Source organism: Phascolarctos cinereus, unplaced genomic scaffold, assembly GCF_003287225.1.
Source record: "Phascolarctos cinereus isolate Bilbo 61053 unplaced genomic scaffold, phaCin_HiC Scaffold_3;HRSCAF=262, whole genome shotgun sequence".
NCBI classification, from domain to species: Eukaryota; Metazoa; Chordata; class Mammalia; order Diprotodontia; family Phascolarctidae; genus Phascolarctos; species Phascolarctos cinereus.
The window spans coordinates 249755953-249780674 of NW_027555736.1; the positions used below are offsets into that span (position 1 = coordinate 249755953).

General features: G+C 38.7%; 1 protein-coding gene across 1 annotated transcript in view; it reads left to right on the plus strand.

Annotated features, from left to right (window-relative positions):
• RAD51B (RAD51 paralog B) overlaps window positions 1-24722 on the plus strand; it is a 911937-nt gene that overhangs the window by 703732 nt on the left and 183483 nt on the right. Inside the window, exon 9 of the mRNA XM_078151552.1 lies at window positions 22311-22414. Coding sequence (XP_078007678.1) covers window positions 22311-22414 — 104 coding nt within the window. The remainder of the gene's footprint in view (window positions 1-22310; window positions 22415-24722) is intronic.

Sequence of the window (24722 nt, forward strand, 5' to 3'; positions counted from 1 at the left end):
GATATATATACACACACACACATGTGTGTGTATGTATTATGATATATGTGTAAATGTGTGTGTATGTGTATGTATGTATGCATGTATGAAAGATATGTGTGTGTATGTATGTATATACCATAGACTCTTGGGACTTTATCCCCTCCTCTTTCTCTCTTCTCCTTTCCAAATCACTCCATAACTTTGCTTGTCAGCTCTTTCCCTATCCCTCTCTCTGTGTCTCCTCTCTCTCTCTCTTTGTTTTCCCCCTCTCTTTTCCTGAGTCCTCCTCCTCCTCCTCCTCCTCCTCCTCCTCCTCCTCCTCCTCCTCCTCCTCCTCCTCTCCTCCTCCTCCTCCTCTCCTCCTCCTCCTCTCCTTCTTCTTCTTCTTCTTCTTCTTCTTCTTCTTCTTCTTCTTCTTCTTCTTCTTCTTCTTCTTCTTCTTCTTCTTCTTCTTCTTCTTCTTCTTCTTCTTCTTCTTCTTCTTCTTCTTCTTCTTCTTCTTCTTCTTCTTCTTCTTCTTCTTCTTCTTCTTCTTCTTCTTTTCCCTCTCTGTCTCCACACATCTCTTGCTCTTTTTTCTCAGCTTCTCTTCAGCTCATACTTGCTTGGAAATTGTTTGCAATAACCATATTATTTGGATCTTTTTAAACTGAGAGTTTACTGCTGTGTAAATTCATCATATTCTTGAGGTGTATGTGCTGATTTTTTTTTTTGATGGGTTGGGGGAGGGTGGAGAAGAAGAAAACTGCTTTTTAGTCAAGAAAAAAACTGGGGTACAGATGACCATCTTCTGCTTTTTGCTGTTAGGGATCTTCCTTCCCTTAGAGGCTGGCTTAAGGAAATTCTTGATGCCCTAGAGAGAGTTCACTCATTTTTAATGTTTTATTAATCTAGAACTAAGGGTGCTGCCAAGCAGGTAGAGCAGGAATCATTGTCATAAATAGTTGTTTGCAGTTCCTTCCCAGCAGCTCCTGGGATTGGTTAAGGAGCCAGCAGCACCTAAGCCTGCAGAAGGGAAGAATTCTTCCCTTCCAGTGCTGCCTCTGGTGACTCATTGTATGACCTTAAGCAAGTCACTTTCCTTCTCTTTATTTCGGTTTCCTTTTAATAACATTGACATCCTTCCAAGGGAAATGAAGAGGCTTAATAACAATGTGTTATGTTTTCATAATGCTCCATAATGTGACTATTATTCATTATTCTACTTTATTTTCATCACTTAGATGAATCTGTAGCAAATTCATTGTAACAGAAGAGTAGGTCAGTAAAATTTCCTGGTGTTATAGCAAATGTCTGGAGTTCCCCTTTCTGAATTATCACCAAAGTATAAACTATAGGTTTATATAGTTCCATCCCTGTTCCATAAAAAGCACAACAGTATGAAAATCACATAGTTGCCAAGATTAATGTTTCCATATTGGAATTATAAAGCAGAGAGCTTTAGAGCTAGAATGGAAATCATCTTGTCTTCTTTCTTGAGGTCCCTGTTTTACAGATGAGGAAGAAACCAAGGCCCAGGGATATTAAATGATAGTTGCTCAAGTCCATATAGCTGCGGAGTGACAGAGCTGGGCTCGGAGCCCAGGGCTCCTGATTGGACATTCAGTACATATTGTTTTATTTTTCCACTGTAGAATTTTATTATTTAGTTTATCTGTTATTAATTATAGAGTATACTGATACATAATAAAATTAATGTATTATTGATATAGCTGTTCTGCTTAATAGCATGAGAACCTATAAGAGATGAAAGAATACTGTATCTGACAGAGAAGATGAAACTGATGTGGAGATCAACAAATATCCAGAAGAGCTAGTCATCTAAGCAAGGTAGCTGAAATATATTGAGAACATTGGGATTCATTAATCATTGTTGTCTATTTGGAGGCCATTATTTCTAGAAACTTGTCATATAACTGAGACTTCTTCCGCAAAATATATTTTTATTATGTCCTTACCTAATAGAGACTAGATAATTATGTTTGGAGGTCAGATTAATTTGAATAATAACTTTATGACCATAAAATTAAATCAATCTACGAAGTAGGTGCTCTATATATTAAAGGGAAATTTTAAGATTTTTCTATATTGCCCAAGAAATTAGTGGCAAATATCATTGTGCCCATTATCTGAAAGTACTGAGAAATGAAAGTACAGAGAGTATTAAATGTTAAATCTGGAGGGAAAAAAATGTCTGGGATTATCTAGCCTGACCACCTAATTTTGCATATTAGAAATCTGGGGTCGTGTGACAACTTAGTGACAGACCTAAGATGAGAACCCCTGTGTCTTGACTCCCCATCCAGTACTTTTTTCATTGCATTTAGAGTAATCTTTGCAGATAGTAAAAAGAAAGAAAAATTGCAAAGGTGAATCTAATCTTTACGCTGGTCCAATACTCTGTCCACTGGACAAGCGTCTCTCTTTTAGTCTTAGCCATCAGGTTATGTTGACGGGCATGACTATCTCAATAAACAAAGATCTACAGTGTAGCAAATATTAACACCACAGTTCAAAATCATCAGCTTTTGTGTCAGTCATTTCTATTTTAGAAGGTATGGGTATTGCCATGGTCATGTGACCGACAAAATGGCAAAAACGGTAGTTATTTTCTTCAAACCTTTCCACCACCTAAACCTCAGAAAAAATTATCAACCAGTTACGGAGTGACTAAAGTTGAACCCACAAGATAAGACAGAAACACTGCACAAGGTAAACATCTCAAAGAAATAACGTAATAGAACTTATATACTTAGTAAACATCCCCACCTCACCCACCCCCAGTCTTCCACTACAGTGAACACAAGCAACCCTGCAGGCTTCTGCCTCAGGATCTGGCTGATGGGGGAGGGTCTCTAGCTACTCCCCTACAATAGTCAACTCAGCCTGAAACTCCCCCACCTTCCCCCCTCTGCCTCTGAGAGGTGACAGACACTGAAGAACAACTGGAGGAGTGAGTTGTGTAGGACAAGGGAATCATTGAGCCAGCTATATGAGGAAAGAATTTCCTTATCTTAGAGATGGGGAACCGGAAACTCAGCTAGCGTCAGTTTTTGCTCCCTACATTTTATTGTGGACCGGGACCTGGGCTAACCAGTCAGCCTCCTTCCTGTCCTCCTCAACCTCCAATGCAAGGAAAGCTGAAGATGTCCAGCTTTGAGAGAAACAAGTAACTAAGAATACAAAACAAAGATTGAAACACTAAGGATGAAAACTGAGTAAAATCCTAGGTCAGGAGTGAACAGAGAGCCTCATAAAAATAGAAGCAAGAATGAGCAAAAACTTTAATAGAAGCCAGAACACTGTGAAAAAATGTCATACTTTGAAAGAAAATTAATCTAGACTCCCTGATTTAAAAAAAGAAAAAGATAATTTATGTAGACTCTTTAAACATCTTAGAATAGGAACAAAAAACTCTGGAATGTCACAAAATGAAATAAAAATTTTAGAAGAAAAATTAGAAATTAAATTAGGCCAGAAACAAAAACTCTCAACACAAAATTTTAAAAAAGAGAGAGAGAGCTATAGAACTTAAAAGATAACAGATGGTCTCTTCAAAGAAACAAAGAGAGAGATTAGATTGGTAACGAAAAAACATAGAAAGGAAAGAAAATTTGGCAGAAGAGAAGCAAAAGAAGTCAATTTAAAAATAACACCTGACTTGGAAACTTGACAAAGCAACTGATCCTTAAGAACTGTACAAGTTTCCCAGAAGATAAATAAAATAGCCTGGATGCCATACTGAATATTAACATACTAACACAAGAAAACCAACTAGAACCTTTGGAAAGAGACAGCAAGACATTGACCAAGTTAATCCATAGATCACAGCTAGAGGAAAAAGTCTTGTGCTTAAGACTCCAAGGAATATAATGGTTAAATTTCATAACTTCAGTAACAATAAATTTCATGACAGGAGGAAAACCTTGAAATGATCAATTCAGTAGCCCAGAATAATTCCACAGTCATTAATAATTTGAAAAGAGAATGGAAAACTTCCATCTATTGACAGTGGCATAGTAGGTCACACAGCAGCCCAACTCTCTGACTTCTGCTCTAGCAATAACATAAAAATAGCACTAGATTGAACAATGAGCAAGAAATCCAAAGAGTAAGCTCCTTTATCCAGCCCAGGACTATACACACAACAGCCAAACGCTATGAACACTGCAAGCAGAGAACTGTCAGAGAACCTAGCATGAGTGTAGGTTAACAGACTCGAAATCTGTAGTGGTGCCATTAGGGGAAGCCCAAGGCAAAAAGCTCTGACTGTGGAAGCCCCAGGGAATACTGGAAGCACCCACTGTGCCAACTGAAATAACCTCAGAGGGCGAATGAGAAAAGCAGCAGAGCACAAAACAGGGAAGTCCCAGGGAGTAACCAAAGGCCACCCAGCACCCTAACTGGGCAAGTACCAGGAAGAAAGAACTGGTGTGTCCCCTGAAGCCTTAGTGGGGACAAAATGGCACCTTATCAGGACGTGGGGAAGGGTGAGAAGAAGGGGAACAAGAGACTGTCCAGCACCCTGATCAAAAAGGGACAGACCGTGTGGTGCCCTGATCAGGGTAAGCTAGTTACAGAACTTGGTGTGGGCACACAGACGTGGAAGGACATGGAAACTATCATCAGAAACCCAGGACAGTAAGGTCCAAACTGGGAGATGTTTTAGGTGGTTATAAGACAGAGTACTCCAAATCTTCTTTGATCCTTCAGAAATATCAAAATTTCCAGTATAAGAATTATGAACAACAGTTAAGCTATCTCCGCAAGTAAAGACATCAAGAATCGTAAAAAGGTAACAACATGGTGGTATGGCAGAGAAGTCTAATCTTGCATCCCCAACATGCTTGTTTCAGCACCGCCTCACCTACCCACTCCCCCATTCTGGAAGGGTTACCCAAGAGGACCTCCAGACTTGTGCTCTGGCATCCACTTGCTGCGTCTGGAGTCTCTGTCAGAAAACCCTGTACTGCCTTCACTCCACCATTTTGTGGAAGCAAGCAGCAGAATTCAGTGCCCTTCCCACTGATACCCCTATTTGGAGGAGATGGAAGTATAGGAAAGCAGAAGCTTGTTCAGGCAGAGAATTAAGAACAGAGGGAACTGGGGCAAGGGGCCAGTGTTGGGTGGGTGTGTGTCTACACCAGACCTGAAGGAAAGGAGACTAACATTCAGATGGGGCCAGTACTCTGGCCAGAAGTCATTTGGTAAAAAGACCAAGGTCAGTGAAAAGTGAATTCCCCATCATGGAAGGAGACTGAGACAGCTTTGAGATCCAGCCCTCCGGGAAGCCACCATCAAAGAGAAAGGAGTAGGAGAGTGAGTGAAGGAGAAATATGAAGGGGAAAGACTGAAATTACTAAAGATAGCAGAATTGAAGATGAACTCTAGGGCATCTAAATGAGTCCAAACATTTCTGAATGAAGAGAGCAAGACAAGAAAAAATGTATCAATACTTGATGAGATAGAGGCCCCACCCTGTGATTCCTAGGAGAACATGGGACCACAGTAGGCTGTTCCAGAATAGTTCAACAGAGAAATAAAGAATCATGAAAGCAGAATTTATGGCCTATATAACAGAAAAAACAACTGGCAGATTAGAGAAACTTAAATCCAAGGTGGCAGACTCACTAAAGAAACAAATACAGAGACATGAAGGACAATCTGGAAGAAAAGCAAAAATCAATGACGTTTTAAAAAAAACAACAACATGATTTCTAAGTAAGCAAAATGTATTGACCTAGGAAACGGGATGCATAGAGACAACTAAAAATCTCCCTAGAAGAACGCAAATCAAGAAAATCTTAACACCATAATGCATGAAATAAAAGAAGAAAACTGACTAGAAGTTCTATACACAGAAAGCCAAGTGCCAATCAAAAGAATCCACAGATCATCTCCAGTAAAAAAATCTTTGTGATTCACACTCCCAGTGGTTAAATTTCACAGTTACAATGACAAACAACAAATTCTGCAAACAACCAGGAGAAATATCTTCAAATATAAATGAAAGGAAATTCAACCAGACATCACAGAAGGCAGTGGAATGTGTTCCAAAGAGCAAGGGAGCTCAAGATACACTCAGAGTGACATACCCTACACACATGAGGCTAATATCAATGAAAAAAGATGGATATTAAATAAAAGAGAGGCATTTGAAGCATTCCTTAAAAAAAAAAAGAAATAGACATGAAAAAAGAAATAGGCTAGAAAAGACCCCACACGATAAAAACAGAAGAAAGGTTAAAATAAAACACAGCAACCAGGGAAGTTACAATTAATAGAGGGAAATTACCCTAGTAAAAAGAAAAATAAATAGAAAGATAAAGACACTTACACAGTTAAAATCAATCTCACTACTACCACCACCAACAACAAAATAACAACAAGGGACCATTGAGAGGTGTCTTTCTAAAAGTATGGAGGAATATTTCTACTATGGGTCAATACGCCTATCCTCTATATCCCCAGCAGGAATGGCTACTTACAAGTGTGAGGCACAACAGGAAAAAAGGAGCAGGGAAGGCACAAGATCTTTAAGACAATAACATAGAAACTATTTACGAAAGGAAACTCAATGTAGATACCTTAGAAATTTTAATCCTATGAGGAATACTGGTACTAAAGAAGCAATAATTAAGGATAGGGGCTATTAATCAATGAATGAAATTTCTAAAAATGATAAAAAGAGATGTGAATTAATGAAGAGAATGAGAGAAAATTCTTTTTTGAAAAATGAAAAAAATCTTTTTAAAAAATGAAAAAAACCTTTAAAAAACAAAAGAAAGGAGTTGAAGGAGAGAAGAGGATTTTTATTTAATTATTTAACTGAAAGGAAAAAAGAGAAAGAATTAAATAACTAAATAAAAAGAAAAAAGAAAAAAGAATGTGAGATAAAAACCTTAAAACTAGGGAAAGGGGTGAGAGTGGGACTTGAGGGTAAGGAGAGAGCTTGTGGCAATAAATTTCCCCTAAAATATATTAAGAAAAATAACTAAAAGATGAAGTTTTGTCTTTATAGAGGAAGAACAAAAAAAATCTTAATTCAGGAAAAAAATTAAAGACAAATAGAAGAACATAAAAAATTAACTCAAGGAACTTTATTGTGTATGAATTATACAATCCAATTAAACAAAAAGGAGTGACAGATTAGATTTTTTAAAAAAACTCACAAACTGACTCATAAGAAACATACCTAAAAATCAAAAACATACATAGAATAAAAATGAAGGGTTGGACAAAATTTACTATGAATCAGATAAATCCAAAATGCAAAGAGTTGTAATCATATTATCAGACAATAAAAACCCAAATTCACAACATAAAAAGAGATAAACAAAGAAAATATAGTGTGCCAAAAGAAACAATAAATAAACAAATTAACAATATTAAAATTACATGCTTCAAATTCTTTAGCATACAAATTCATAAAGGAAAATTTAATCGAATTACAAGAAGAGTAATGCAATAATAGCAGGAGACTTTAATGTCTCCTTCTCAGTTTGGGATACATCTAACAGAAAAAGCAAAATGAAAAGTTTAGGAACAGATTACTAGAAATACTGGAGCTAAAAGATTTATGGTGTCTTCTAAATGAGACTTCTAACACTAACAAACTGCTGATAGAGTTGTGAACTGATTCAGAAATTCTGGAGAGCAATTTGGAACCCAGGAATACCACTACTAGGGCTATATCCCAAAGAGACCTCCCCCCAAAAAAGGAAAAGGACCTATATATATATAAAATATTTATAGCAGCTCTTTTGGTGGTGGCAAAGAATTAGAAATTGAGGGGACCCCTGTCAGTTAGGAAATGACTGAACAAGTGATGGTATGTGATTGTAATGGAATACTATTGTGCTATAAGAAATGATGAGCAGGATGCTCTCAGAAAAACCAGGAAAAACTTACACAATTCAAAGGAAGTGAGCAGAGAACTAGAAGAGTGGTGCACACAGTAACAACGGTATTGTACAATGATCAAGTGTGAATGATTTAGCTGTTCTCAGCAATAAATCTTAGCAATCCAAGATAATTCTGAAGGATTTAGGATGAAAAATTCAATCTACCTCCATAGAAAGAGCTGATTGGAGAGTGAATGCAAATTGAAGCATACTTTTTTGGTTTATTATTCTTAGATTTTTTGGTATGTGTTTTCTTTTGTAACATGGCTAATATGGAAATGTTTTGCATGACTGCACATAGATAATCTTTATCAAATCGTTTGCCATCTTAAGGAGAGGGGAGGGGAAAAGGAGAGAATATGGAACTCAACATTTAAAAAAACCCCAATATTAAAAATTTTTGTTTATGTGTAATTGAGAAAAAATAAAATTAAAAAAGACCTCTTTAAAATGTATATGTATTTCTTAGCACCAAATGGAACTTTTATGTGAATTGACTATATGACAAAAATTGACAAGCTATAGCATGTTGTGGTGACACATACCTATAATCCTTGCTATCGGGAAAGACTGAGGCTGGTGAATCACTTGAAGTCAGGAGTTCTGATCTTCAGTAGGGTTAAAGCCTATCAACTGTCTACACTAAATCTGACACCAATATGTTGAGCCCCTGGGAGCAAGGGAGAACCATGAGGTTGCTTAATCTTAATGAGAGATTAATCAGCCCAAATCAGAAAAATGAAGCAGATGAAAGTTTCCATGTGACTTAGTATTGGGATAAGATGTCTGGGTAGTCACTTCACTTTCAATATGGACAAGAGTGAGATTCAGTGTCAAAAAAAAAAAAGAGTCAGAAATAATACGTATAGTTACAGATCATAATGCAATGAAAATAGCAGTCAGTTCAAGGAGCACAAACAAAAGACACATACAAAAACATAGACTTAACAATGAAATCCTAAATAATGAGTGGGTCAAAAAAGAAACCATAGAAACAATTAATAATTACATAAACAAAAATGACTATAAAGAAACAATACCCAAATTTCTGGAATGCAAAGGTCCTTGGGGTAAAAATTATATTCTCAAAACCATATGTTAGCAAAGTAAAAAAAGAAAGTATTAAGAGACTATGCATTTTTAAAAATTAAAAAGCCAATTAATAAACCTAAAATAAGCGCAAAAGAGGAGGTATTGAAATTAGAGGAGAAATAAACTGGAAACCAAAAGGACCATAATGGAAGTGATGCACAAAAGGTTCTATGAATAGGCTAATAAAATTGATAGCCCCTTAGCTAATCTTATTTAAAAAAATAGGGCAGAAAAATCAAATCAACACAGTAGTAAATGAGCAAAATGAAATTACAACAAAACAAGAAAAAAAGAATTTTCCAAATGTGCTGTGCAAACAAAACTGAGAATCTTCAACAATATAGAACACTCAACTGATGGAGAACAAAATAGAGATCTTAAATTATCCATTCTCAGAAAAGGAAATAGAACAGCCTTTAAAGGAGCTACCAAAGGAAGAGAGGGACAAACTCCTAGTCCTTTGGGATTCACACAAGAATTCTATCAAAGTTTTCAAGAGGAATTAGTATTAATACTACCAAAGTTATTATCAAAAACAGAGAATACTTTACTGAACTCCTTAAAAGACAAATACCGTCCTAATAGCTAAACCACAGAACTCGAAAGCAAAGAAGAAAAATTATGTATAGAACAATATCATTGATTCAAAAATTTAAACAAGATCTGGTCAAACAGATTGTAATGACCGTACAAGAAATAATTAATTATGATCAGGTTGATGCCAGGAATGCAAAAAAGGTTCATCATCAGGAAACAACCAACACAATTAATCATGCTAAAAACAAAAACATCCAAATCTATATAATTGTCTCAATATGTAAGAAAAAAATCTGCAATGAAAGGGAGGGGAAATGCCATTAGGAGGATCAGGGAATGAGTCTGAAGCCCTAATTCCAAAGTCTTTAGAATCTAGAGAAGAGATTCTAAGAGGCAGAGAAAGGAGGAAACGCATTTTAGTCATCACTCAATTAGTGACATTTGTACATTTTGAAGTGGATATTATGGAAACATCTCTAATTCAGCACGTCTGAAACTGAATTTGTTATCTTTTCTTCAACCCTTCTCCCCTTCAAAATTTCCATATTTGTGTCAAAAACACTACCATTCTTCCAGTCTCCTAGATTCAGTCTCTGAGCATTCTCAAGTTCGCTTTCCATCATACCATGTATCCAACCCACAAAATCATGCTTTTTCTACCTCCACCACACCTCTCATATCTGACCTCTTCTCTCTATCCATACAGCCATCACCTTAATTCAGGTACTTATTACCTCTCACCTACATGATTGCAGCAGCCTCCTAATTGTCTCCCTGGCTAAGATCTCTTCCCACTTTAGTCCATCCTTTACACTGCTACCAAAGTGATTTTCTTAAAGCAGATATCTGAATGTGTCATTCTCCTATTCCATCAATTCCCCATTTCCCTACTGCTGCTAAGATAACTGTTAAACCCCTTCATAATTGGACCCCAACCTACCTTTCCATCCTCACTATACTTTCTTCTCCCTCTTGCACTCTGTGATCCATTAACCCCTATCTTATAGAACAGGCAATGCAGTGGCTAGAGCGCTGGACTTTGAGTTAGGAAATTTGTTGTTGTTTGTCAGTCATATCTGACTGTTTGTGACCCTATTTGGGGTTTTCTTGGCAAAGATACTGGAGTAGTTTCCCACTTCCTCCTCCAGCTAATTTTCTACAGATGAGGAAACTGAGGCAAACCGGGTTAAGTGACTTGCCCAGGGTCGAGTAGCTAGTAAATATTTAAGGCCAGATTTGAACTCAGAAAGATGAGTTTTCATTACTTCCAGGCCGAGCACTGTACCACTGCACCACCTAGCTGTCCCAGAGTCAGGAAGACCTGAGTTCAAACCCAGCCTCAGACATTTACTAGTTGTGGGAACCTAGGCAAGTCACTTAACTTCTGTCTGCCTCAGTTTCCTTGACTGTAAAATGGAGATAATAATAGCACCTACCTCACAGAGCTGTTGTGAGATCAAGTGAGATAATACTGGTAAAGTACTTAGATCAGTGCCTGTCACGTATTAGGTACTTAATAAATGTTTGTTCCCTTATCTTACATCTTCCTTTAAGACACATCATCTTCTACAGAAAACCTTTCTGATTTCCCAACTGTTAGTGCCCTCTGTCTAACTATTTGTAGTTAACGGTGTTCTATTTAGTATATATGAATACACATACACCCACACACACTTGCTGTCTTACATATTAGGATGCAAGCTTTTTGGGAGTAGGGATTGTTTCATTATTTGTCCTCATTTCCTCAGTGCCTAGCATAGTTCTTGACACATGGTAGGCATTTAACAAATGTTCATTAATTCATTCATGTATCCTAAAAGCAATAGAGTCACTAGGAACAGTTCTATTCTTTCAATAACTATGTCAATATCTGCACAAGTTTTTTCTGTTCCACAGATATTTATTAAATGTGTACCATGTGTAAGTCCTCTGTTCGAAAAGAGCAGAGGGATTGACTTACTATGATTAAAAATCAAACAACCAAGAGCCAACGTAGGTGCTTAACAAATGCAATTGATTGACTCCATCCAAATTTGCTTGAATAAAAGATTGACTCCCATCCCACGGATCTGCACCGGATTCACACGATAACCAGAAATCTAATCCTGGAGGGTGCTTGTACATTCAATCACTTGTTTTTCTTTATGCATTCTTCCTGATTTTTGATTCCCTGGTTCATTCCAATAAGGGTTTTTGGGACAGTGACCATAAGGTCTGCTGAATGTCAAGGACATCTCAGTGGTGCGTATTAAGATAGCAAAAACATAGCAACTTCTCTTGTCCTTCACCAAATCTAAATGTTGGGAAAACAAAAGCAGAGACTGATCCAGCTTAGCTGCTGAGTACCATGAAAGGCTTCTCACTCTACAGATCTGTAACTCAGTGTGCTAAGAGGTCTGAAACCTCCTTGACTGAGTTGGTCTAGATTTCCTTCTTGTTGTTGTTCTCGGAGCCCTTAGGGGTATGTGTAATAGGTAATTCTTACATTCTGTTCCCTCCCACACCCCAAAATATTCTGATCATCTCATGATTAGTCTGATTCCCAACGGGGAGGTGGAGTTAAGGGGCAGGAAGCTAGGATGGAAGAATAACAATACATCTTAGCACCATAGGAAAGGTGTTAATTAAAAGCATTCTCCACATCTTTCTGTTCTCTATTGCCAAAACTAGGCCTTGTGGATATCAGGATTTCTCAGTAGGACCATGAACTGTGTGTCTTGAGTACATGCAGACTAGACAGTTACCTTTTAGCTGAATTTGCTGGATGGAGTTGAATGCCCTGAGTTTTTACAGATCTATACCCAGGACTCCCATGTCTTTTTCTCTCTCTTCTCCTCATGTCTTTAAAAAAGAAGGGGATGCTTGAACAATGGAGGCAAATTAGTGTTTAGCTTATATTAAAAAAAGTGAAAGTTTAGGGACTTGAGTAAGCGCTGTCCCTCTAAATTGTGTATGTGGGCACAGTCCACCGTCTTGGCCCACTTCATATGTCATGTAGGTGTCAGTAGTTCTCCACATACAATGAATGAGTTCCCTCAGGGTCTTGGGTGGATGCTTTGGAAGCAACTGAAACTTGCTGCTTTCTTGTATTTCTAAACAGCACTTCCATCTCTCCTCTCCACCCCAACCCTCTCCCTTTTATCTGAGGGAGTCAAGTCAATAGACAAGAACCTTGCAGATTTTACTAAAATGGCTTCCCAAAGAAAATGGATTTCAATAATGTCCTATTAGCGCTAGGTTTGGAGATTCCCATAGGCAAATGTGTTGATTTCGATGGATGAACTATTTGCTAATAAATAACATTGTCCCCTCTCCTCTTTCTTTCTCTGTCGATTGCAAGGAGAGCATGACCTTCTGTAGAGAGTGATTGGAGGAACAAAACTAACTCTAACTGGCCTAATGGTAAAGTGTGGGCTAAGGAATAAGGAATCCCTGACTTCTAAGTCTGGACTTTCCCATAGTCAACATTGACGAAAATACATATTGCATTAATCAGGTTGGTTTGTTCTTCTGTGGATAGTTTCCAGACAAAGGCGGGCAAAGGGAGTAGCCTCTGTCTTCCACTGAGAATGCTTTATATGTCTGTCCTTGAATGTAAGATACTACCAAATCCCATTTCACACCATTTGTGGAACTCTCACTGGCATAGAGGATGCATTTGGTATAGTTATGACTTTCCCAGCTTCCTCCAAATCCTCTTACCTTAACAAACATATCTGATGATTTTTCAAGCAATCAAGCCCAGAAAGCAAATCTGGAATTAGAGAAATCAACTGTGCTCCTTCTTTTTCAGTTTTGCCTCTAACACATACTTTATGGTTAAAAAGTGGGCAAAGATTAAATCAGTCAATCAGCATTTATTAGATACCGATTGTGTGCTATAGGTTATAGATCTAGACTTAGGAAGGATCTCAGAGGTCATACCCTTTTCATTTTATAGATGAGGAAGTAACTTGCTCAACACAAATGGAATAGGGAATAGAGGCAGGTTCTCTCACTCCACAGAATGTACTCTGCTGTCTCCCAGTGAGGTTGCCTGTGTGGTTGATGCTTAAGACACCATAGAATTTGATCTTGCTTTCTCACTACTGCATCTGCCTCTGTGTTATGAACAGAAGTACATTGTAGGTCAATAGCACTGGCTAGCATAATTTTTAAAAAACCTGAGAAGAGAGAGGAAAAAAGAATTATTTTTATTTAGTAACTCCCCTAGCCTGCCTTTAATGAAAGCTTGATTTGGCTAGAGGAGCAGTTAGGTGATACAGTGAATAGAGAACCCAGGCTGGAGTCAGGAGTTCTGAGCTCAAATCTAGCCTCAGACACTTAGTAGCTGTGTGACCCTGGGGAAGTCACCTAACCCCTGTTTGTCTCAGTTCCTCATCTGTAAAATTGGGACACACTGGAGAGGGAAATGGCAAACCACTCCATCATCTTTGCCAAGAAAACTCCATAAACAAAAAGTCTGTCAGGTCGCATAGAGTCAGACACAACTAATCAATTAGAAGCTTCTTTGGGTCTCCTTTAAAATTATAGTGTTTTTAAGAAAAGTATTGTCATTCAGGAGTTTTCATAAAAGATAAAAAGAATCCCCTCTCTCTCTCTCGCTAACAAATATTTTCCAAAAAATTTGGGGATTCACATGTAGCTTAGGTCTTAGTTATTGATAGGTCTAGTTTACAAAAGACAGCAGCCACCAAGGCTGTGTGTCCCTAGAGGTCGGGCAGCCAAAAAGAGTGTGACGTAGTGATGCAATACATAGGTTGGGGCCTCGTTCCCCCTAGGTGTATTGGAGTGGAGTTTGATTCAAAACCCCCAGGCGTATTCTTTTCTTTTCACTTATACTCTTATCAAATCCCATTGTTTTTCTAACTTTCTTTGAGGCTGTTGATTCCTGTCATTCCATACAGAGGGGAAGCCCTGTGCTGGGAGCCCCCTGCAACGCTGTCAGGAGGAGCAATGTGGTGCTTTCCAGACTTAGCATTTTTTGGTGGGCTGCCTGGTCTCAGGGTGATCTTGGAAATTTCTTTAATGATGTCTTTGAGAAACTTATGGTATTTGATCTCATGATGTTAATTCCCTGACAGTTAACTATCTGTAGAAGTGGTGTCGGTGTGTTAATGCACACTGTTCTTTCTTCTAGTACAATGGCAATGTTCTAATCTACTATTTAGCTCTTTTCCATCTTCAGCTGGAGTGAATCAATCATTTTCTCTTTACTCTTCTACACCAATGGGAAGGCATACGGAAAAGTCTTAGCTTCCACACCCTTTTTTTCTGCTCTTCTTTGTTTCCGCTCCTCCATATCTCTAGTGAGACTTAGGTAGGTTTCCCATAGAAAGGTCTATGAATTGATTTGTGCTGCTCATCTTCGGCCAATCACTAAAAGGGCTGTGGTCTTCTCCTGGCTTTACCTAGGAAAAAAGCAATCTTCATTCATCACTTAGACCTGGAACAATGTCTGATGTATTCTTTGCCAGACAGGTGAGCTTAGGCAAGTAACTTATTTCGTTGTTATACCCTTCTGTTTCCTCATATATAAAATGGGGAAAGTAGTATTATGATGTGAAGTATTTTGAGCTTCTTCAAATTCCGAATGCTATATATAACTCAGGGTATTTTTTTCTCTATTAAAATGGCAGCAAAAGTACTGTGACCACCTACTTAATAGATAGCGTGTGTTCTCCGGGCCATTTACAACATGAGGGGTTTTTCCAGTGCTCTATTTATAGCGATAGGTCAGAAATATCACTTCCTTTGGGTCCTAGACCTAAAGTCATGTGTCAGTTCTAGAGACCTGGTTAAGTATAGCTCACACAAGATACAGCTGGCTTCCAGGTTCTGTCAGTGAACCACAAGCCCCCAAGGAAACTCATTCTGCTAGAAGATGGATTTCTTAGCTTGCCCCAGTGGCCTCATTTGTTAAAATTTCAACTATGGCCTTACAGAGCTTGGGGTCATAGCAGTCTACCTTTCCCTCTATTTAAGGCATTCTCCAAATCAGGCCCCCATCTGTCACATGCTGTCAGTACATTACTTCTCCTCTACTTTGGATGTCAGCTGTTTAAACTTGGGTTTTAAAGAGTTGAGTTTTTTCTGCTTTGAATATAAAAGTGACTTTGAAATTATTTGCATGGTTTTCCTTAAACTTCTGAGAATTTTATCAGTATTTCCATTGCTATAATAATGGGTACTGGATCAGTGAAAAGGTTAAACATAGTCTGACTTAATCCAAATGAGACACCAGTTGAGTGTTCCAGTGAATATGTCTCTATATATATACACAGGCCTGGCCTGCAGCAGACGAATTTAGGGTGTGTGTGTGTGTGTGTGTGTGTGTGTGTGTGTGTGTGTGGGTGTGTAATGGCAGGGCAAAGGGCAGGTTCACTCTCAAGGATTCAAGGCAGACCCTTGCACTTCTTTATCCACATAGCAGGGAACAAAATCTGCCTGGGACACTAGAACACATGAGCAACTGAAGCCATTTACTGTATCAGTTTTTTTACTGAAATGGCCAGACAGGCTGTTACTTCTCCCCAGGGGAAATCCTCCTGTCAGTCCCTTCCAATCTAAAACAGCCAGACAAATAACATATGTTGTTTTTTTTCCTACAAAAATACTGGATTTTAACTGGACACTCAGAACTCAATTCTGTTTAGTTCAATTTTGTGAGCATTTCTTAAGTATATTATTATGTGCAAAACACGATGCTTGAAGGCTATGGAGATATAAATGAAACAGACCTTTCTCTTAAAGAGTTTACAGTCTAGTAGAGAGAAAATGAAATGAACCCAAATAATTTCTTATCTTTATGCTTTGGTTATATCCTAGAGTTTATTTGTTTTATTCACTAACAGCAGTGCCTCCATTTGTGTTTCTTCCTTTCTTGACTTAGCTTTAGTGCCTATGGTAGCTGAAGGAATTTCTGCTTTCCCATCCTTTAGGTACTTTTAAGGAAAGAACTAAGTCTCCGTGTACGCTTCAGGCAATTTCAAAGGATAGGGGACAGGTAATTCTAAGAGGTTTTCTGATATAAAGCATTATTAACTCCTTGGGGAACTAATATTATTATGAACCTTTAATTTTAATTAAATTTTCTAATATAAAGCATTATTAACTTCTTGGGGAGTAGAGGGAGCAGGGCAATGGACTAAGAACCGGAGTAAAAAGATTTCAAAGAACTAGAGAATATTGGGGCAGCTTGGTGGCTCAGTGGATGGAGTGGTACATCTGGACACAGGAAGACTTAGTTTTTGTTGTTCAGTCATCTTTGACTCTCCATGACCCTGTTTGGGTTTTCTTGGCAAAGATACAGGAGTGGTTTGCCATTTCTTTTCCATCTCATTTTACAGATGAGCAGATTGAGGCAAACAGGGGTAAGTGACTTGTCCGAAGTCGCATATCTAGTAAATGTCTGAGGCCAGATTTGAACTCAGGAAGATGACCAGATGGTACCATAGATACAGTGCTGGGCCTGAAGCCAGGAAAACTCATGTTTATGACTTTATATCTGATCTCAGACACTTACTAGCTATGTGACCCTGAGAAAGTCACAACCCTCTTTGCCTCAGCGTCTTCACCTATAAAACAAGCTGGAGAAGGAAATAGCAAACCACTCCAGTATCTTTGCCAAGAAAACTTCAAATGGGGTCAGGAAGAGTTGAAAATGATTGAACATTGACAGAGAATGTGAATGTTTGAAGGGACCTCCATGTAGTATAACCTTGTAGATGGGGCAGCTGAGCCCATGTTAAGCTAAGAATTTAGGACTTCTTTAACTTTTTCTTCTCGTGACTGTTTCAGTGCTTCTTAAACTGTGGTCACGACCCCATATGGGTTGCAACCCACAAGTGATTTACTGAACTAAGATCAGTTAGCTGGCTAATGGTAGAGTCAGGACTAGGACATAGTCTGATTTTTCACTGCTATACTCCCATTGCCTGTCCTGCTTCCTATTGTGCCTGTTCGTCTGTCTCTGTCATTCCCTGTGTCTCTCATTTACCTATCTGTCTTCCCCCACCCCTTCTCCTTTCCCCTCCTTCTCCCTCTTCTCTCTTTCTCCCAACACACACACACACACACACACACACACACACACACACACACAGAGGAGTAACAGAGTGAGAAATAAAGCCCAACCCAGGGTCAGTTCACACTCTATCATGCTGTTCACCTTGGTTTAACAAAAAAAAGCATTGGAAATTGAGGGGTTGCCCATCAGTTGGGGAATGGCTGAATAAGTTGTGGTATATGAATGGAATGGAACTCTATTGTGCTATAAGACATGATGAGCAGGCAGACTTCAAAAACACCCGCAAAGACATATATGAACTAATGCTGAGTGAAGTGGGCAGAACCAGGGGAGCATTATACATAGTAACAGCCACATTGTGCAGTGACTGACTTTGATAGACTTAGCTCTTCACAGCAATGCGAGGATCTAAGACAACTCCAAAAGACTTGCAATGGAAATTGCTATCCACATCCAGAGAACGAACTAGGGAGACTGAATGCAGATGGAAGCATACTATTTGTTCTCCTTTTCTTTTGTTGTTTTGTTTTATTGCTTCATTCTCATGGTACCTCCCATCAGTTCTAATTCTAATTTATATCATAACTAATATGAAAATATGCTTAAAATAAATGTTTAAGTAGAGCCTATATCAGATTATACTCTGTCTTGGGGTAGGGGAGGGGTGAGGTGGGGAGAAAATTTAAAGCTCAAAACTTTATAGAAGTGAATGTTGAAAACTTAAAATAAATAAATAAATATATTTTTTTAAAAAGGCAAACTAAAAAACAAACCAAAAAAAAAAAAAACTAAAAACCATCCCATCTCCTTCCATGAGTTCATTTAAGTCCGGATAGAATGTATAGGAATTTTCATTCAATTTCTTCACATTTCCTTTCTAAGTCTTGATTTAAAAAAAAAAAAGTTTTTCAGTCAGGAATGAGATGAGGGTCAGGACAGCCAACTGTACTTGGCCTTGAACCTTTGTCTCCCAGGTGCTTGAGAGTCCCTGCTTTGTTCGCACATTTGCTGTTCTAAAATGTAAGAATCTGGCTTTTGGAGTGGGGACTTTACTGACATTAGCTTTGTTCTCTGAGAATTGTCTTGCACCATAGCCGTAAATTGAAATATTTTCAGAGGAGGAATTTCCCATCAGAGGTCAGCCTCTCCCTCTACAGGCACAAGCTCCTTCCAAATGCTGACCCAGCCTGGTATAAATGGGTTTATGATTTGGGAGAACCAAGTATATATAATAGTGAAGATCTTGATTGCTCAAGGATGTAACCAAGGCTCAGCATATCTGTAAGCTGGGATGGCCCTTTGGCTTAAGCAAAAGATTGACTTTCCTCTCCAGGCCTTACCACCACCCCCACCCTATCTTTCTCTTCACTCCTAGCAAAGTATGGACTTGTTATCAAAGCTAGCTCCTACAACTCAAATTTCTACAATTTTAGCTATACCAGTGGTGAATTCTACTACCTCGACTATTATTAACAAAAGTTAAAATATTAAAGGACAATGACCAAATTGCCCATCTTCTCTCGTTTAAATTGTATGTTTCATATTCATCACCATCATTGTCATTTATATGTATCTAGTTATGTTCATCTAAAAGGTTACCAAGGACCTTTTGTTACCTGGAGGCAAGTATTACTGTTCAAATTTTACAGATGGAAAAACAATCACAGAGCTCATTATGTGATTTACTGAAGGTCCCTAAGAGAGACACTGAGGATTCTGGGAACTCTACCTAAGATATCAATTACAGGTCAGATCCTGCTATGGTAAAAAATCTCTGGTTAATGAAAAGATTTTTAAAGCCCCAGTTCATTTATTTTTAGCAACAGTGGGCGCAATAAAATACTAAAATATGCTTTGGGCAATTCTGAACCCCTCAGCCAGAAAGAATTCTACCTCTAGTTTTGCAACTGCAGTTTGGGTTAGAAGAACAAATTTATAGGTCCAAAGGTCTAGAGATGGAAAGGCTTTGGAAGTCATCTAGTCCACAGCTTTATTTTTACAAATGAAGAAACAGACCTAGAGTAACAAAGTGAAAGTGATGTGTTCAGGTAACACCAGTATCAAGGAAGGGAGCAAAGATTCAGATTCAGGTCCTGCGGCTTTCAAGTTCAGCACTCTTCCCCACTGGGCAGAACAGGTTCAGTTTTATATTTCACAGACAGGTCAGTTAGGTCATTGACATGTGTTGCTCAACTCAGCAATTTAAGTCTGGGTTAAATTTTTTCTGAAAAACAAACAAATAAATTCCTCCTTGCGTCAGTTGCTTCCATGGAAAATGAAGATGATTTCCATTACTTCTTTATGGAAATATTTGGAATTCAAAGAGTAAAGACAATTTAAAAAAACATTGTTTCCTGGCTGGAAAAGTATTAGACAAAAGATATTGCAGTACCTGAGGGGATTTACCTTCACATATTTGCTTATATGCCTTTGTTGAGAGTGTTAAGCTAAGTTTATAATTGAGCCATTATTTCAAAAAGTGAAATAATATCTCTCTCTTCTCTCCCTATTTCCTGCCCTCAACTGACCTCCACCAACCCTTCATCATCCCTTCAACAATTTCCCAACGTTTTCTTAAAATTCAAGTCACTGTTACATAAAGTCAAATCAGAAACATCCTTCCTCTCAATTCTGTCCAGCATTGTCAATCATACATTCAGGGTCTGTTCAATTCCAAGCCACCTGATCTGTGTGGGGCCAGTTGGGCTCGCTGAATCAGGTTAAGCAGCTTGCCAAACTGGGACACGTATTGCATTTCTGAAAACCCCTTGCCCTCATTTATCAGTGTACATCAAAACAGAGGAAGCTAAACACTTGCCTGAGGGATGTGCAGAGTTCAGATGTGTGATAAGATGCTGACATCACACCCTTAGTCAGTGTCTTTCCAAAGACCAATCATCCATAAGAATTTTTGGTCTTGCTTGGGGCCTAGTATCAGCTGAGAAGGCCAGAACGAGAGACTTGGTTCATTTGAGAGATGGCTTTGTCATCTTTTAAGACTCTGTTATCTTTACTCTTGTAGTAGTATAACATTTTTAAGCCTCCTCAAGTTTGCTTGCCAGTGTTTCAGTACTGGCATTTGTTGCTTTGTCCTTTGGATAAACCCTAACTCACCCACTCAGAGACAGACCATCGAGCAGTTTTACACTATCTCCTATGACTAAAGCTAGGGGTACTAGAAAGAGTGCTGGAATGTCTTTAGAATTGTTTCCTCATCTGTGAAATGGGTGAGTTGGACAAAAAAGCTTCAAGGGTCCCTTCTACTTCGAAGCCTGTGATTCTATGACCTGTGATTTCTGAGTATGACTTCATCTTTCTATCTTGTGTGGTTAAGAGACTTATAGATTACTATTATCCCTGTCCCCTCCAAAAAAAATTGTGATCAACTGATTTAAGTTTCCTAATAAATTAGGGCCACAGGAAAAACCAAATGGATAAAGAATTAATATTCCCAGACTATTTATAGAGTTGAATGGGTAGCCCATTAAGCAGTTCCATCTTTACATAAATTAAGCTTAGGATTGGGTCATTATGGATTAGAGGACAGATCTATAAATGTTTTATTACAAATCCTAATTTATAGAAAGCCTTTATGGGACCTGATAAAGTTAAGGATTATTTCTGATTTACAAGATAAAGTAACTGGAGTTGGGGTGAAGGAAAGGACCATTCTGGTTTCTAAAACTTAAGAAATCTCAAGGAACTTCTAGTATATATGCTATCTGTCTACAATGATATGGAAAATCATATCAAATTATTTAGCTATGGAGGTTTTTATCCACACTAATCCCATAAACACTTACTAGTCACCTACTAGGGGCAAGGCACTCTGCTATACACTAAAGATATGGGGGGGAAACATGAAAAGTAGTCCCTGCCTTCAAGGAACTTTCATTCCTCTGTGGGTATACAACATGTAAACAGATATATGCACGTGATACTTTGAGGAAGGAGAAAGCACTAACAATTAGAAGAATCAGGCAGCTGGGAGGCACACTGGTTAGAGCGCTGGGCCTAGAGTCAGAAAGACCTGAGTTCAAATCTAACTCAACTACTTTGTAGCTGTGGGAGCTTGGAAAAGCCACTGAACTTCTGTTTGCCTCAGTTTTCTCATCTGTAAAATGGGGATAATAGAAGCACCTACCTCCCAGGTAGGAGGATCAAATGAGATAATAATTACTACATAATGTTAGCCATCATCATTATTATTATTAATCAGGAAAGGTTTACCATAAGAAATTACATGTGAGGGGAACCATAACCTGAACTTTTATTCTATGAGTTGTTACACCATAATGCCAAAATAATGCTTTTATAAAGTTAGAGTAGACGGATGATGTCAGTGGTTTTAAGTATAAATGCCTGGATAGTGATTAGAAGGTATACTTGGCATTTGTGTGATTGTTTTCATGGTGGCTAAACTCAAGAACCATAGTATTTACTTTCAATCTAGGCAATGTGGTGGCATGATGGTTTGAAGATAAGCTTTAGAATAAGGAAAACTTGCATTCAAGTTTTAACACATATTAGTGGTGAGACCTTAGACAACTCATTGCCTTGGGCGATGCTCTGAGATCTACCTATAATAAAGTGACAGAGGAGTTGCTTATCTGCTTTGGTGTAAAAAGGCTCCACACTGTGAGTTTGAAATCACAAGTCTGAACACTGCCCCCATCCAAAAAAAATTCTTGAATTTGTTAACTTTGTGGCTATCAGCATAAAAGTGGATTTATATCTATACATGTCCAGTTTTTGGTTAATTTCAGGTACGTCTGGATCCAGTTATGTGACAGCTGCCCTAGGGAACACTTGGAGTCACAGTGTGAACACCAGGCTGATTCTCAGATACCTTGACTCAAAGAGAAGACAGGTAAACCCCTTGTCTATAATATATCTTGTATTCATTCCCTTGTTTGTATTCCATTTCCACAATGCTAGAGCCGGTCCTCATAACATCTCACCTGCCTCCTATTCAGTCTCCTTACCTCTACTTTCCTTTTTTTCCCTCACACTATGCAATGCTATCTCATCAAACTTGCTAATGTACAGTTCTGATTACATAGGTCAACACTCAAAAACTCCATTGATCCCTCATTAATAACAGCTAAGTATATGGAATTTGCTATGTGTGAGACACTTTGATCCTTACAGCAGCCCTAGGAGGTAGGGTAAAAAGGGTAAAAACCCATTTTATAGATGAGGAAACTGAGGCAAATGTAGAGTGGTTCAGTGACTTGTCCTGAATCATACAGCTAGTAAATATCTGAAGCTAGATTTGAACTTGGGTCCTCCTGACTACAGGCCCAGCACTCTATCTACTGTGCCATCTACAAAACAAAGTCTAAACAAAACTCTCCACAATCTGGTTGCAACCTACCTTTCCATACTCTCATTCTTTTGAGTAAGACAAGGGGGGAAGGGAACGAAATAAACATTTATTAAGCACCTACTGTGTGCCAGGTAGTAAAGAGGGAGGACCGTAGCAGTTGAGGGGATGAGACAGGGCTTTCTCTTAAAGGAAGAGAGGAATTCTCTAAGGTGGAGATGAGAAAAGAGCAAAGTACAAGTCTTTGGATACCCAATAGAAAGGTAAAGAAGGAGCATGGTTCCTGTTTGTTTCCTCTCCTCATGTCCTGCTCGCTCTCCACCCCTTGCAAGCTGGCTTTTGACTCCCTCACTCAACTGAAACTCCTCCCTCTAGTTTTAGCAATGATCTCTTAATTTCCATATCCTATCAGTTTTTCCAATCCTCATCCTTCTTAATGATCAGCCACTTTTGACACCCTTGACCATGACTTCTTTCTGAATTTCTGTCTCCTTCTTCAGCTTTTGTGGCACTGCTGGTTCTCCTGCTTCTCCTGCTTCTCCTGCCTGTTTGACAGCATGTTCTCTATCTTTTCAGAAGGCTCATCATTCAGCTCCCACCTCCTATGTGCAGGGGGGCCCCAGGGCCATCCTTCTCTTCTTTCTCTACACTCTTTCTTTTGATTATTCCATCAGCATCCCAGATTACTCTCAAAGGGTGATAATGATGAAGCGTTTATTAAACACTTCCTGTGTGGTAGGCAGTGTGCTAAGCATGGGGTGGGGGCAGGAGTGTGTGATACAAATGAGAGTGTGCAAGACAGTCACTGGCCTCAAAAACCTTGCCTTCCACAAGGGGAAGTTAATACATAAATAGAGGAATTATAATGATTGGGAGGAAGGGAGGAATGTGTGCAGCAGCATCATGGTTTGGAAACAATTGATAAGTGAAGTGGAGGTCAGTTGAAAACTAACCTGTCATGGCAAAGAATTGGAAATTCGGAGAATGACCATCAATTGGGGAATGGCTGAACAAGTTGTGGTCTATGAATGTAATGAAATACTATTGTGTTATGAGAAATGATGAGCAGGCAGACTTCAGAAAAACCTGGAAAGTCTTGTATGGTCTAATGCTGGGTGAAGTGGCAGAACCAGGATAACATTGTGCATAGTAACAGCAACATTGTGCGATGACTAACTTTGATACACTTAACCCTTCTCGGCAGTACAAGGATTTAAGACATCTCCAAAGGCCTCATGATGGAAAATGCTATCTACATCCAAAGAAAGAACTATGGAGTTTAAATGCAGATTGAAGCCTACTAATTACTTTTTTTCTTCTGTTGTATTTTGTTTCCTCTTTCTGCTGGTTCCTCCTATTGGTTCTAATTCTTCCTTACAACATCACTAATGTGAAAATATGTTTAATAGGAATGTATAGATTCATATTAGACTTCTGCTTCTGGGAGCCAAGATGGAGGAGTAAAAAGGTAGTTGCTCTCACCCTCCCCTATCAGCCTCTGAAAACCCAGAAAATATCACCCCAGAAAAAAAAAAACCTGGAACAGCTGAACTAGAAGAAAGGGAACAGCAGTGCAGCAGCCCAGCAAACGGGTCTCCCAGTGCCTCAGCAAAAATAAGGGAGGCAGCACTACCAAGGGCCCCAGGTGGATAATTACCTTTCGGCATTCACCTGAAAGGAGCTGAAGAAAGCAATCTAGAGTCTTCCTAAAGTCCCAGCCTTGCTGAATCCAACCCAACACCAGGTAAGCTGTCAGAACCCTACAGCCTCCAACTGTCAATCAGGAGGAAATACTGAAGCCCAGGTGGTAGAGCAGGCAAACACCAACACCTGGACCTCTGAGTGCCTCAGT